Source organism: Rattus rattus, chromosome 2 (assembly GCF_011064425.1).
Source record: "Rattus rattus isolate New Zealand chromosome 2, Rrattus_CSIRO_v1, whole genome shotgun sequence".
Classification (NCBI taxonomy): domain Eukaryota; kingdom Metazoa; phylum Chordata; class Mammalia; order Rodentia; family Muridae; genus Rattus; species Rattus rattus.
Genome location: NC_046155.1, coordinates 40,455,154 through 40,467,776, shown reverse-complemented (window position 1 = coordinate 40,467,776; position 12,623 = coordinate 40,455,154). Strand labels below are relative to the sequence as shown.

The 12,623-nt window shown below is 47.0% G+C and overlaps 1 protein-coding gene across 1 annotated transcript in view; it reads left to right on the top strand.

The window, feature by feature from the left end:
* Pik3ap1 (phosphoinositide-3-kinase adaptor protein 1) overlaps positions 1–12,623 on the top strand; it is a 120,298-nt gene that overhangs the window by 46,344 nt on the left and 61,331 nt on the right. The window contains exon 6 of the mRNA XM_032895027.1: positions 11,167–11,303. Coding sequence (XP_032750918.1) covers positions 11,167–11,303 — 137 coding nt within the window. The remainder of the gene's footprint in view (positions 1–11,166; positions 11,304–12,623) is intronic.

The window sequence follows — 12,623 nt, the reverse complement described above, 5'->3', positions numbered from 1 at the left end:
TTCTCCTCTTCCTTCTCCTTGTCTCCCGGGAGGTACATCAGCTACCCTGAATATATTTAAAGCTAGAGTTGAGAACCTCTCCTTAGGATCCTACTCAGTAGTTTGGCACCAAGGGTATGAGGGGAGGTGAAGATGAAGGATAGAATGATAGGTATCCCCGTAGTCACCTTACTCCAATACCAGTACATAATCCTCACCTCCTCCCTCCCCCGACTGAATCCCATATTTCCTGGTAAGAGCCTGGCAGGTACCGGCCCCTCCCGCCAAGTGTGAAAATTGCCAGCCACTGGAAGCATCGCTCTCGCTTAGCCAGCGGTGTACAGTTACCCTCGGGGAGTTCTCTAAGTGAAAGGGTTAGTTGGCTGGGAAATTCAACACCCATTAACCAAGGTGTGTGAGCAGGCTAAGAAAGTCCTGTGGGTGACAACGAAAAATGGCGAGGCATCTCAGGGCTTGCCAGGAAGCTGCGGGAGGAGACTGAAACTCTGTGTTATAGAGCTTCACCGTGGCCAGCCACTCTCCTCCTGCCTCGGCTAGCTAAGGTGAACAACTTCGTGTGAGTCTGTGCCTTTAGGAAGTGGGGTCAGAGCCAGGCTTGAAGGCTTCCATGCTCTCAAGGACCCCATGTCCAGGACACCACATTTCTAGGCTACCAGCAAACACACACAGATGAAGGTAGTGTAAAGAGGAGGAATGTTTATAGCCCGATTGAGAATCATTTTCCAAAGCTCGGACCATGCTTATGGGGTTCTTTTTCAGACATTGGTTAATTTAGCATCTTATTCGTCCCTGAAGCGGACAGGGCAGGATGTTGGCTTGGTAACACCGTTGGCCGCCAGTGTGTGCTGCTTCATGCATTTGAAGGCAGAGTTTGCAGGGGTGTGATGAGGTGGTCAGCCACTCCCTTCGCAGTTCTGACCAGACTGTGAGAGGCTGTGAGAGTGTGAGCGGCTGGAGTAATTTAACTAAAAGATGACAGCACTCCAGGAGGTAGAGGCAAGAGGATAGATCGCTTTGAGTTCTAGCCACAAAGGAGACCCCATTTTAGAAGACCCAACCCAACCAACCAAACCAACCAAAACCAACAAAACCAACAAAAACAAACCATGCAAACGAAAGGATGCCTTTAACTTTTTTTTTGCAACATAAAATTGTATTTTGAATCGTCCTTGATACGCAATCGGTCTCTTCAATACAAGAGCAGATCCTTGTGCGTGGGTCCTCAGGCTTTCCTTGCCTCAGAACCTACTATGTGGAAGGCAAACCACACTGCTTCCTACAGCAGCTGCTCATTGCCTGCCTACCATACCTTTAAGTCACCAGTCACACCTCATGTTGGTCGACCAAGCGCAGTCCTTCCTGCCCTCAGATATGGAGGTCCCTCGCTAGCAAGAACACACATTTTCTCACCCTTTATATGTCTTGGTGGACCCTGCATAGGCTTTGAATGACCCCTGATAGCAGTGAGTGTTCACTGGTGAAATGAAAGGAGTTATGAAATCCGTTATTAATGTCACTGAACGATGCTGCACCTTTTCTCAGAAGGGTTAGCTCGACCTCCTCATGCTCCTGTGACTTAAACTAACCATGCATGTTTCTCTGTTCACTGATGCCCTCTTCATTTTATTTAGGCTTCTTTAAACTTTGGTCCCATTCATAACGTGGCCACATGTCTCACAGCAGTTTGGGACATTGACTCACCTAATTAAGATATATTTGCAGTTTCACAGTGCAAAACAGTCTCGCTTTTTTCACCCAGGGCCTTATCTTCCCACTCAACTGAGCTCCTTAAGGGCCAAGACAACAGAAGCCTCACCTTCAGCATTCTCCCAGGGGACCCAGGTCAGGGCCAGAACATGTCAGTTCGGTGGACACCTGGTATGGCCTTAAAAATGGGGTAGCAAGTCAGATTGTGGAACACTGTGAAACTGGCCCAAACCCTTTCCAGCACACAGACAGACAAAATTTGAAAAGTAGCTGTTTCATGATAAAGTCATCACCACATCAGTGGTACAGATGAACATAAGTAAGAAATAGCCAAGATGGTCTACCCTGTGTGGAAAACTCCATAAAGCTTCTCTGGAGGTAGGGCAATTCTGTATTAGTGCTCCAAGGCTGTCCCCACAATGTCCTGGACCTTGCATATAAAGGGAGAGGAAAGACACACTTTCCTTCACGAATTTCCAACATACACACACACATACACACACACACACACACACACAGACACACACACATACACACACACAGACACAGACACACACACAGGCATATACACACACAGATACACACACAGACACAGATAAACAAAGACACACACACACACACAGACACACACATACACACACACAGACACACACACATACACACACATAGACATATACACACACATACACACACAACACATAGGCATATACACACACAGATACACACACATACACACACACACATAGGCATATACACACACAGATACACACACACACATACACACACACAGACACACACACACACAGACACACACACACACACACATACACACACGCAGACACACACATAGGCATATACACACACAGATACACACATAGACACAGATAAACAAAGACACATAGACACACACACACACTTAGATTTCTTGGTTGCGCATTTCTACATCCTTGCAAGAAATCTTTGGCTCCCTCACATATTCTTTCTGCCACATTTGAAGTCTTGGGCACAAACTGATGAGCCTCTTTTCCTGGCACACGTGTTCAGACTGGCCCCCAACCCCTTTCCAGCACACAGACAGACAGAGATATGTTCAGCCTGGCCCTTGACCTCTTTCCAGCACACAGACGGAGACACATGTTCAGCCTGGCCCCAACCCCTTTCTGCCTCGTTCCTGTTTTGACTAGGTCGACAAAAAGCTCTAGTTCTACTGAAGGTCATCATTTTGGCTTCCCTCTCTGGTAACTCTCTTTTTTCTCACCATCCAAAACTTAGACTAATGTAACGAGCTCCTGACCTAAGCCTTCTTCCTTAACCACTGAGCCTCCGCTCCAGCTCTGAGCCTCCTTCCTGCCTTCACATCCTGACTTAATCTTATGTCACCCTTTACAAAGAGCCAAGCACGGTGCTGAGTGTTATCCCAGCGCTTGGGAGGCTGGAGCAGGAGGGATTTAAATTTGAGGCCAGCCTGGCTCACAAGGCACAGCAAAACTCTAGGTAATAAATGTTAGCAAAATGGGGGAATTATACAGCTTCCCTTGACCCCTCAGTCATCTGTGAATCTATGATGGGATTTTTGCCTTATTTTTGTGTCACGGTACTAGTGTTTTCAAAAGCCAATTTCATTGAGATTTAATACACAGAAGAGTTTAAACTCTACAATCCAGTGAGCGTGGGTATATTATTCTGGTAAAACCTATATATCGTAGTTCTTGCCATTTAAATCAGTTTTGAGCATACTATTCAGGGCCTGATTGCATTCACAAGATTGCGTGAACCTTTCCCAATTATACTTGCCCTGAATGTGTTTATTGTACTTAAGACAATTCGTGTTTATAATCCAAGTAGGCTTATTGTAAAGTAAACCTTTCTACCGTAAGTGAAAGAAAAACTGGTGCTTTTGATGTGGAGAGATGCATAGAATAATAAGACAATAAAACATGAGTGCTAAACTCTTCCTCTGGATGCCCAGGGAGAGCTGTGAGCTTATGGACTGGTCCCCTCATGGTGCAGAGGGAGCTAAGTGTCAGAGGAATCTGACGGTGTCCTCAGACCGGGGCGAAGAAACAGCTTCCCCTCTTTGTCTTCTTTAGATTTTATTTATTTATATTATTTTAATTTTGCCTGAATGTATGTCTGTGTACCATGTGCATGCAGGGCCTTAAGAAGCCAGAAGAAGGCACTGACCTCCCCGCTCCAACCCACCCCTTCCCTCCCTGGAACTGGAGTCACAATTGTGAGCTGTCATGTGGGTGCTGGGAATTGAACTCAAGTCCTTTGGGAGACCAACCAGTGCCGTATGCTCCAGCCCCAAGGCTTTCTTCTTGACATAGAAAAATTGAAAGACAGGAAACTGAATGTTTTTTTTTTTTTTACAATTTTGTATTACACTAATAATGTGCGTGTGAGTGTGACTGTGTGACTGTATGTGTGTGTGTGTGTGTGACTGTGTGTGTCACATATACACATACATGTGTAGAGGGCAGAGATAACTTGTGGGACTTAGTTCTCTCCTTTTATCACATGGGGCCCGAGGATCGAATTCGGGTCATCAATCCAACCATCCTCACCAGCCTTGTTTTTTAAATATTTAGGCCAGTGTCCAAAGCAATGGCTGTATATTTTAGAATTAGAGCAACTGGATCAGAATATAAGGCTCGCAGGGCGATGGACCCTGGAAGATGGATAGATGGATAGAGTGAGGAGTTGAGGTTACATTTCCATATAGCACTTACTGTATGACTTGCACAACTTACCTCATCTTATCTGTGAAATGGGCAGAACTACACTCATCTTCCAACTCTGATAAGTGAAATAATCTAGATTATATTTTGTGCGGTCCTGGGCATAGTGTAAACGTGCAACAGTGGCGTTTGTGGTTGGTTTTGAGAGCAGTGTTTGTTTATACTTCCCCAAGAGATAGCCTCCTATCCCATTAGAACGTAGCTCGCATAGTCTGAGAAGAGAGGCCCTCCCAGATCAGTAGGCACCATTCTTCTTCGCCCTGCGCTCTGGTGTACAGACTGAGAGGCGCCAGGGGTTCATGAACGAGGCCACCGGTGCTGTGTGGGAAAACTTAACCAGAAAGAGCTGTGGGCCAGAGGCCACGTGCACATGAAGGACGCTGGTTGGTCCAGCTGCTCTACGCTGCCTCTGGATTTAACCCTTGCCTGTGCATTGTGCCCTCCGCCCTGGCAGGAGGTCACAGAACTATAAACAGCAGTGCCCACAACACCACGGCAACACCGGGCCTCTGAGGAGGTGGAGGGCAAGTCGTGTCTCACGAGCTGCACAGCCACAGCCCAGCTGAGGAAGACACGTGATACTGACTTCTACTGCCCACGGGGAAGGAAGCGCAGAGCCACTGGCCCCTGCTCGCTGCCTCACCTTAGCCCTGCTATTTCACCCCTCTGGGCACGGAATATTTATCTTTAAACCGAAAAGAGGATGCTGTTTCCCATCTCACAGGATGGTGGGGAGGATGACACGGAGACGAGTGAGTAGTTAACTCGCCACGCAGTGACAGGTAACTTCCATTGTTACCACGATTAGTGGACGATCAGTGAATGTGTCCGAAGCTCTCTTGCCTAGGGTTAGATACTCAGTGCCGTGCAGTTGTGGGTCTGACTAGATGGCAAGTAGAATATGTCGGGGGCAGAAAAGAATCATAGTCCTCTCCAAAGTCAGTAAGAAGTAGTCTCCCTTTTAGAGGAAGGAAAGAAGTACTTGGATTTTCTGTGTGGAAGGATTGCTTGTGTTACTGCTATCTAGACCTGTGTGGACATCCTGTGCCTCTCATTCCGCTCAATTCCGAAAGCAAAACCAATGGACAAGAGACAAGTGCAAGTTAAAAAAAAAAAACACATAAAAGTTCAATCGATTAGATTCGTTCAGTCGAAGTTGATGTGGTTTGTCGAGTAGAGAGGGCCCTTGTGAATGTGGCACAGGGGCTTTCTTGCAGAAGCTGTTGGGGAACTTGTGGCATCAAAGGACCTGGATCTCCTGTCTCATTTCTTACTGCAAGCAATATGCACAGAACTCTTGTTTCTGCCTCAACACACAGCATAGCTGTATCTAGCCACAGAGAGGTTGCAAACCCAAAGAGTACCAACATCCTGTGGCCGGACCTAGTTACAGCCCGGTGAGCCTGCTTCCCAGTGTGCTAGAGTCCTGTTCTAAAAGAATTTTCATCTGAATGAACAGCTCAAGCGTAAATTCACAGAAGGGATGTAGGTGAGGGCTTTTGTTAGAGAAGCGGTGATTCTCGCACTGACTGGCACTGCAGAGGATTTGACATAGTCTCCAAAATTCAACACAAGATGGAAATGAGAAAGATCTGAGCTCAGAGACCTGGACAAGAAGGTAAAAGAGGTTAAGGCAGGTGCGTGCTGCATGACTGTAATCCAATCATTCAGGAGGCTGAGGTACGAGGATTGGGAATTTGAAGCCATTTTGGACTACAGTCAGACAGATCCAGCCTCCACAAAGATCCCAGGAAATGAAACCAAACCAAAACCAAAACAACAACAACAACACAAAACAAAACAAAACAAACCCAGAACTCCCCAATAAAGACTGTGGCAGTGCTTAAGAATCAAGTTGGTTTTCCCGTGAGCTCCCTGGCAGTAAGGCAAAGGGTGAAAGGTGCCGTTTGGTTGTTCTTGTTGAATAAGAGAGTTTGGGCCACTTGTTTCCTGAATAGAAATAGCTGTCACATGAATCCCCCACAGATGAGGGTTGGGGAGACTGACTGTACAGTGTGTATAGTTTCCCAGTGTGCTGTCGACTTCCGGAAAGCTGAGTGATGCTGCTACATTTAAAACAGCCAAGAGTCTCCTGGCATCTTAATATTGCTCTACACTGGTCCTGGGCGCTGGGTTTCCAGTGCCTTCACCAGGATTCAGGCAGAAGCAACAGCGTCCTCTTCAGGGAGGGATGGAAGAGGGACCGCCCTGATCAGGCAGGGAAACGTGGAGTCATTGCACTGGGTGGGTGGTTTCGGGTGGTGAGCGTGTAGGCTGAGTTGGCTTTTTCTTGGCCGGAAGCTTTGAATCTGCTGAAATGGGACCATTGAGACACAACTTCTCTGTCTGTACTACAGCGGGACAGAGATCTCTATGGCTTGTCGGTCTCCAGCAGCAGCAGCATGATACAGTGAATGACTTCCGATCTGACTTGCTGAACCCACACTGCTGGTTGCTATAGCTCCCTAAAACAGCACTGATGGACCTATTGAAGGGCTGGCCTTAGAGGTCAGTCTCATTAGATCCCACTGATCTCGTGGCAGGAAAACCAGTCAGGAGATTCATCACCTGATTCCAGAATCAAAGGGGGGCTTTCTCACTATAGAAAATAAAAAAGTACAAGCAAGGATGGATGGATGGAAGGAAGGGAAGAAGGAAGGAAGGAAGGAAGGAAGGAAGGAAAAAAGGAAAATGTGACACAGATTTTCTTCTGACCTTCGAAGATGAATTTAGTAAAATGGAAAACCTGTAGTATGAAACATGTGACTTTTATATTCTTTCTCAATGTGCCTCTTGAAACTATTTGAAAATAACGTGGGTGTTTTGTCTGCTCGTTTTTGGTTTTGGGAACAGGGTCTCACTGTGCAGCACTGGCTGGTCTGAAGCATGATATGTAGACCAGGCTGGCCTCAAATTCACATAGATGATCTTGTCTCTGCCTCCTTGAGTTATGGGATTAAAGGTGTATTCCACCATACCCAGCCAAAGGGATACTTTCAATATTCTCTCAGACAGATTTTTTTCTGTTCCCCCCCCCCTGATACAAAGACTGGAGGTAGAATTACATGACTCTAAATACCTACATCCAGGATGGACAAACCTATAAAGGCAGAAGAAAGCAGGTTAGCTCTTGCTTCATCCTGAAGAGTCTGGGATGACTGCAGGGAAATAACTGAAGGGTATAGAATTTCTTTCCGGGGTGATGAAAATCTTAAGAATTTACTGAGACAATCTCACAGATCATTGGACGTACCAAAGACCGTTGAACTGCTCTTTAAACAGGGAATCGTATGGCATGTGAGGTGTGCGTGTGCGTGCGTGCGTGCGTGCGTGCGTGCGTGTGTGTGTGTGTGCACATTTCAATGCCTTTCTCTTCTGCTAGATCTGGGCCTGTTGCCGAGTAAGGGGGCCCCGTCACCCACGGAGTCTTTTAGTTTGGAAAAGTGAAACAGAGGCAAAGGTTTTTCTCTTGCATTTCCTGGTGGCTGGTCAGAATGAGTGACACCATGGTTTTAAAGTGCGGAAGCGGTTTGTATGTCAGTTGTGTCATTTACTGAGCATGGAGCATTTTAGAAGAGATTCCTACGCCCTCTTCATATAGGCAATCAGCCTCGTGACCAGTACTTTGAAAATTTAAACAGTTGGTGGTTTCCCATTAGGGTTTTGCATAACAGTGTCATGAGAAATATTTCACATGCCGTATTATCCCACTTAAAGAGTTCAGTTCAACTGTCTTCAGTACATTCTCAGATTGGTACAGTTGTCTCAATACATTCTTAAGATTTTCATCATTGACTTCTCCGAAGGCGTCCCAGACTCTTCAGGATGAAGCAAGAGCTGACCTGCTTTCTTCTGCCTTCGTAGGTTTGTCCATCCTGGACGTAGGTGTTTGGGATCATGCGATGTGTGGCCTTTCTGTCTGACTTCTTTGACTTAACACAGTGTCTTCAGGATATACCCCTGGCGTGGGTCGTATGCACGCCGCACTCCTTTCCATCTCCGAGTAATTTCATTTGATGGATAAACGACATTTTGTTTGTTTCCTTTCCCATCTCTTTTTGCTTGTTTACCAAAATGTCAGATTCGGTTCTTAAATCTTTCCCCCAATCAATGGTAATCCATCCATCCGTATTTTCATCTTTTAATTTTTAAAATTCACCTTATTTTTATTTCGCATCTCCATCTGTTGCCCATCTTAGTTTCGTCTTGGAGGTTTGTGAATTGGGAAGTTTCACAGCACCCCATTACTTTGCCAGGACTACCTCATGAGTCATCTTCTTACCAGCCATTTCCTTTATTTTGTGGTGATTTACATTTTTTTTTTTTTGGCTGCTTTAATTTTTAAAAGACTCTTTAAGAGCAGCTCTAAGTTTCCAACAAAAGTTAAGTGGAAAGTACAAAGGTTTCCTGTACCTCTGGCCCTGTAGACCAACACCACAATGGGACCTGGATTGCAATGGCTGGACCTGCACAGAACTCATCCATGTCCTGTGTGCCACAGTGCACTCTTGGAGTTTTCTCGTGTGTGGATTTGGACACGTGTAAGATAGCATATACTCACCTTATAGCATCATGCAAAATATACCCACTGTCCTGACAGCCAAATCTATGTGGCTCGACTATTTATTCCTCCCTCCTGGTAGCCATGTCCCCCCACCCCCACCCCCAATAGTTTTGCCTTTCTCAGAGTGTCGTGGTGGTGGAACCACACGGTCTATGCCTTCTTCCACTTGGCACCCTCCCTTGCTTACTGTTACTGTAATAAACACCACTGCCAAGGCAACCTGGAGAGGAAGACTATTTTAGCTTACAGTTCATCACGGTTCATCATGAAGAAGCAGAGACCTGGGGGCAAGCACTGTAGAGGGATAAGGATGTCAAGCTCACTGGCATTCTTTCCGTGACTTGCTCAGTTTGCTTTTTTACACCTCCTGGGACCATGTTGCCCTGGGGTGGCCCCACCCACAGTGGGTTGGACACATCAAATTCATGAATCAAAGACAGTGCCCCCAACAAGCATGCCTACGGACACATCTGCTGGAGGCATTTCCTCAGCTGAGGTCCCCTCCCCCCAGATGTCCCTAGCTGGTGTCCAGTTGATAAAAGCTAACCCCTCTGTTTCTCCCGAGAGCTCAGTGCCGTCTACTGCCGCATTCCGTGATCGCTTGCTTACGCGCTGCTGTTTGTTGATCCGTTCAGCTGCTAGAGGATGTCTGCTGCTTCCCACTTTTGGCAGCTATGGAGAAAGCTGCTGCAAACATCTGTGCACAGGTTCTTCTGTGTACACACATTTTCCAACAGCTTTGGGGAAACACCAAAGGAGGATGGTTGTAGGATTGAGTGGTAAAATATATGTAAATCTTGTAAGGCATTGCCAGAGCGCCTTCCAAAGGGGCTCTTCTGCGTTCCATTCCCACTAGCAAAGGGTTCCTGGCGTCATATCACCTTGAAGACATTCGTGTCATCTCTGTTCTGACTCTTGACCATTCTAAGAGCTGTGCCAGGGTCTACTCTTGTTGCTTTGATTGGCGTTTTTTTGTTTTGTTTTTTTTTGTTTTGTTTTTTTGTTTTTTTCCTGATAGCCTAGGTGTGGATCTTTTCGTGTGGGGACTTGTCATCTGTGTACACATGATCTTGGGCATCACTCCACCAGGCCTGTCGATCACTAGATGCTGCTGCTCCCCGCTGAAGAGGTCTTTATAGGTTCTCACCGTTGTCTGGCTACCTTTGCCACCCTCTTTGTCTTTGTCTTCACACCTCTGCCTGCCAGCTCAGAGTCTGTGTCTTAAGTTTCGTTTCTGGTGCTGTGATTAAAAACACCCAGACCAAAAGCAGATGAGAGAAGAAGAGATTATCTGGTTTAGGATTTCTAGTTGCCATCACTGAGGGGGAAGCCAACGTAGGAACTCAGGTGGTCTGACACGTCACATCGCACAGCATCCCATCCGTAGTCAAGAGCAGAGAGAAACAAATAGACTCACGCTTCCTGCTTCCTCTCATCTGCCTTTCTCCTCTTCTGTGCAAATCAGGGCTCTTTGCTTGGCAGAAAGTGCCGTACAGAGGGCTGGATATTCCTACATCAATTAGCAAGACAGCCCCAGTTAGATCTGTCCATAGACCAACCTGATCTGGATAATTCCAGTCAAAGTGTAACTTCTCAGGTGCTTCTAGCTAGTGGCAAGTTGGCAGTTAAAAACCCACCCCAGTCTCCGTCCTGACTTTTCTAGCTCATGTATGGCCATGGTACTAACCTGGAACCCAGGGCTCCTGGCTTTAGGCATGTTGAAATTAATCGCTTCTTACTGCTGCTGACAGAGAGACATGGGGTAGATGTGACCCTAGTTCCTGTGGTTGTCTGCAGAGTTTCTTACTCTGATGTAAACAATTCCCTCCCGACTCCATTTTCCTTGCCACCCTTCAGTGAGGTGAAGCTTCCAGAAGCCTGTTAGTTGAGCCTTGCTTTGCCTGCCTCAAACTTCTTGATCTTACCCCACCACCCCAGCATTGCCATTTTCCTGCCACTCAGTGGCCTACAAAGTGGTTGGCTTTTCCCCCATTGGGTCCTCTTTTGTGACTTTAGCAATTCAGTCCCTTCAGCTTGGATTCGTGTGACACTCGCTGCTTCCTGTACGGTGACGTGTGGGGCTTGTGGGAGGCGAAGCATGCCTACCAGTTCTCCTTTTTCTGCTCCTATTCAGTCATGTCCTGTGTCCCATAGATTCCGGCTGTGACTCAGTAACCGACACGGAGCCCGAGGACGAGAGAGCTCTTCCTTTCTCAAAGCATACAGACCTGCCTCTGGAGACATCGCCTGGGAACCTGATGGTGGTACAGCCGGACCGCATTCGTTGTGGGGTAAGCATCCTGGGGACCTGGTACATCAAAGCATTGACTTTTCCAGTAGATGCCTTTGTTTCAGTCAAGGGCTGTGAGGGCATCATGATACATCTTATTATAACCACCACCTTCCTCTGGGATTCCCATCGCCATGATCTTGGGCATGAGTAATTCCTTTAAGTCAGAGAACTGAACCTGGGAGTGCATGCGTCATCCATATATGTGTAACATAGGTCAGACAGGACACCAGCAGACATGAACATTGTTAGATACATAGAGAGGGGACTGCATATCTTCCAGCTGGCCCGGCCCTGGGAGGAGGAGGTGGCACATTCTGGGAGCCTGTTTCTTCATTAACTGGCCGGCACCCTGGCCTCAGGGAGGGCGTTAAGGTTTGATGGAGGAAACTTGCTGGCCAATGTTGCTTGCTGAGAAGATTGCCTAATACCTAAGGCGTGTGTGTCTAGCATTTTAGGGTGGTCATACGGTCACAAGGGAGCTGTGTGTGAGACTTCATGGAAGTCTTTTAAATCCCATCATGGTATTTGATCGTCTCTCCTTCCCTGATTTAAAATGCGAGGCACTTTGGATAGGATCGAGCACAGAAATGCTTTCTTCGTGGATATGCTCTTCGTTAAGCTTGCCCCTGTGGCTTCTCAGAACCACAGGGCACGAGAACATTGGAAATGAGAAGTGGGCGTGGAGGGGTCTGACTTTCTCCTCTGCAGTTGAGGCCACAAGACGCTGGCCACAGGTTCCCTGCATAGGAGTTGCCAGCTGTATTTAAGGCTGGATTCAACTCCTAGACATTATTGATTGGGACTTCAAAAAGTGTTTTTAAAAATTAGGCATAAAAGTTGGTGTTTCTTTGTGTCTTATGAGTCAGAATCTGTGACATTAGGCTTGGCGCTCTCTCTCTCTCTCTCTCTCTCTCTCTCTCTCTCTCTCTCTCTCTCTCCCCCCCTCTCCCTCTTCCTCTTCACTCTCGCTCTCTCCCCCCCTCGCCCCCCATGGGACATGCATCCTATAGCCTGGTCCCCACCATTCTCTGATCTTCATGGTTTATTTTTATTTTTGAGGTTTTGAGACAGTACATAGCCCAGGTTGGCCTTGAACTCGTGAACCTCTTTTCTCACCCTCCCCACAGCTGGGGTCACAGGTGTGTACCACCGCACCTGGCCACTCCCTGTTTTTTAAACTCAGCCTGTTGTACTCTTTGCACTGACAGCTGGGCCTATGTGGACATTTCGGGCTCGCTCTCCCAGTGCCATGTCTTCCCATGGGTGTGTGGTCAGACCGCCAGGTGGGAAGGGTGTTTGGTGCCCATGTGTGCTTCAT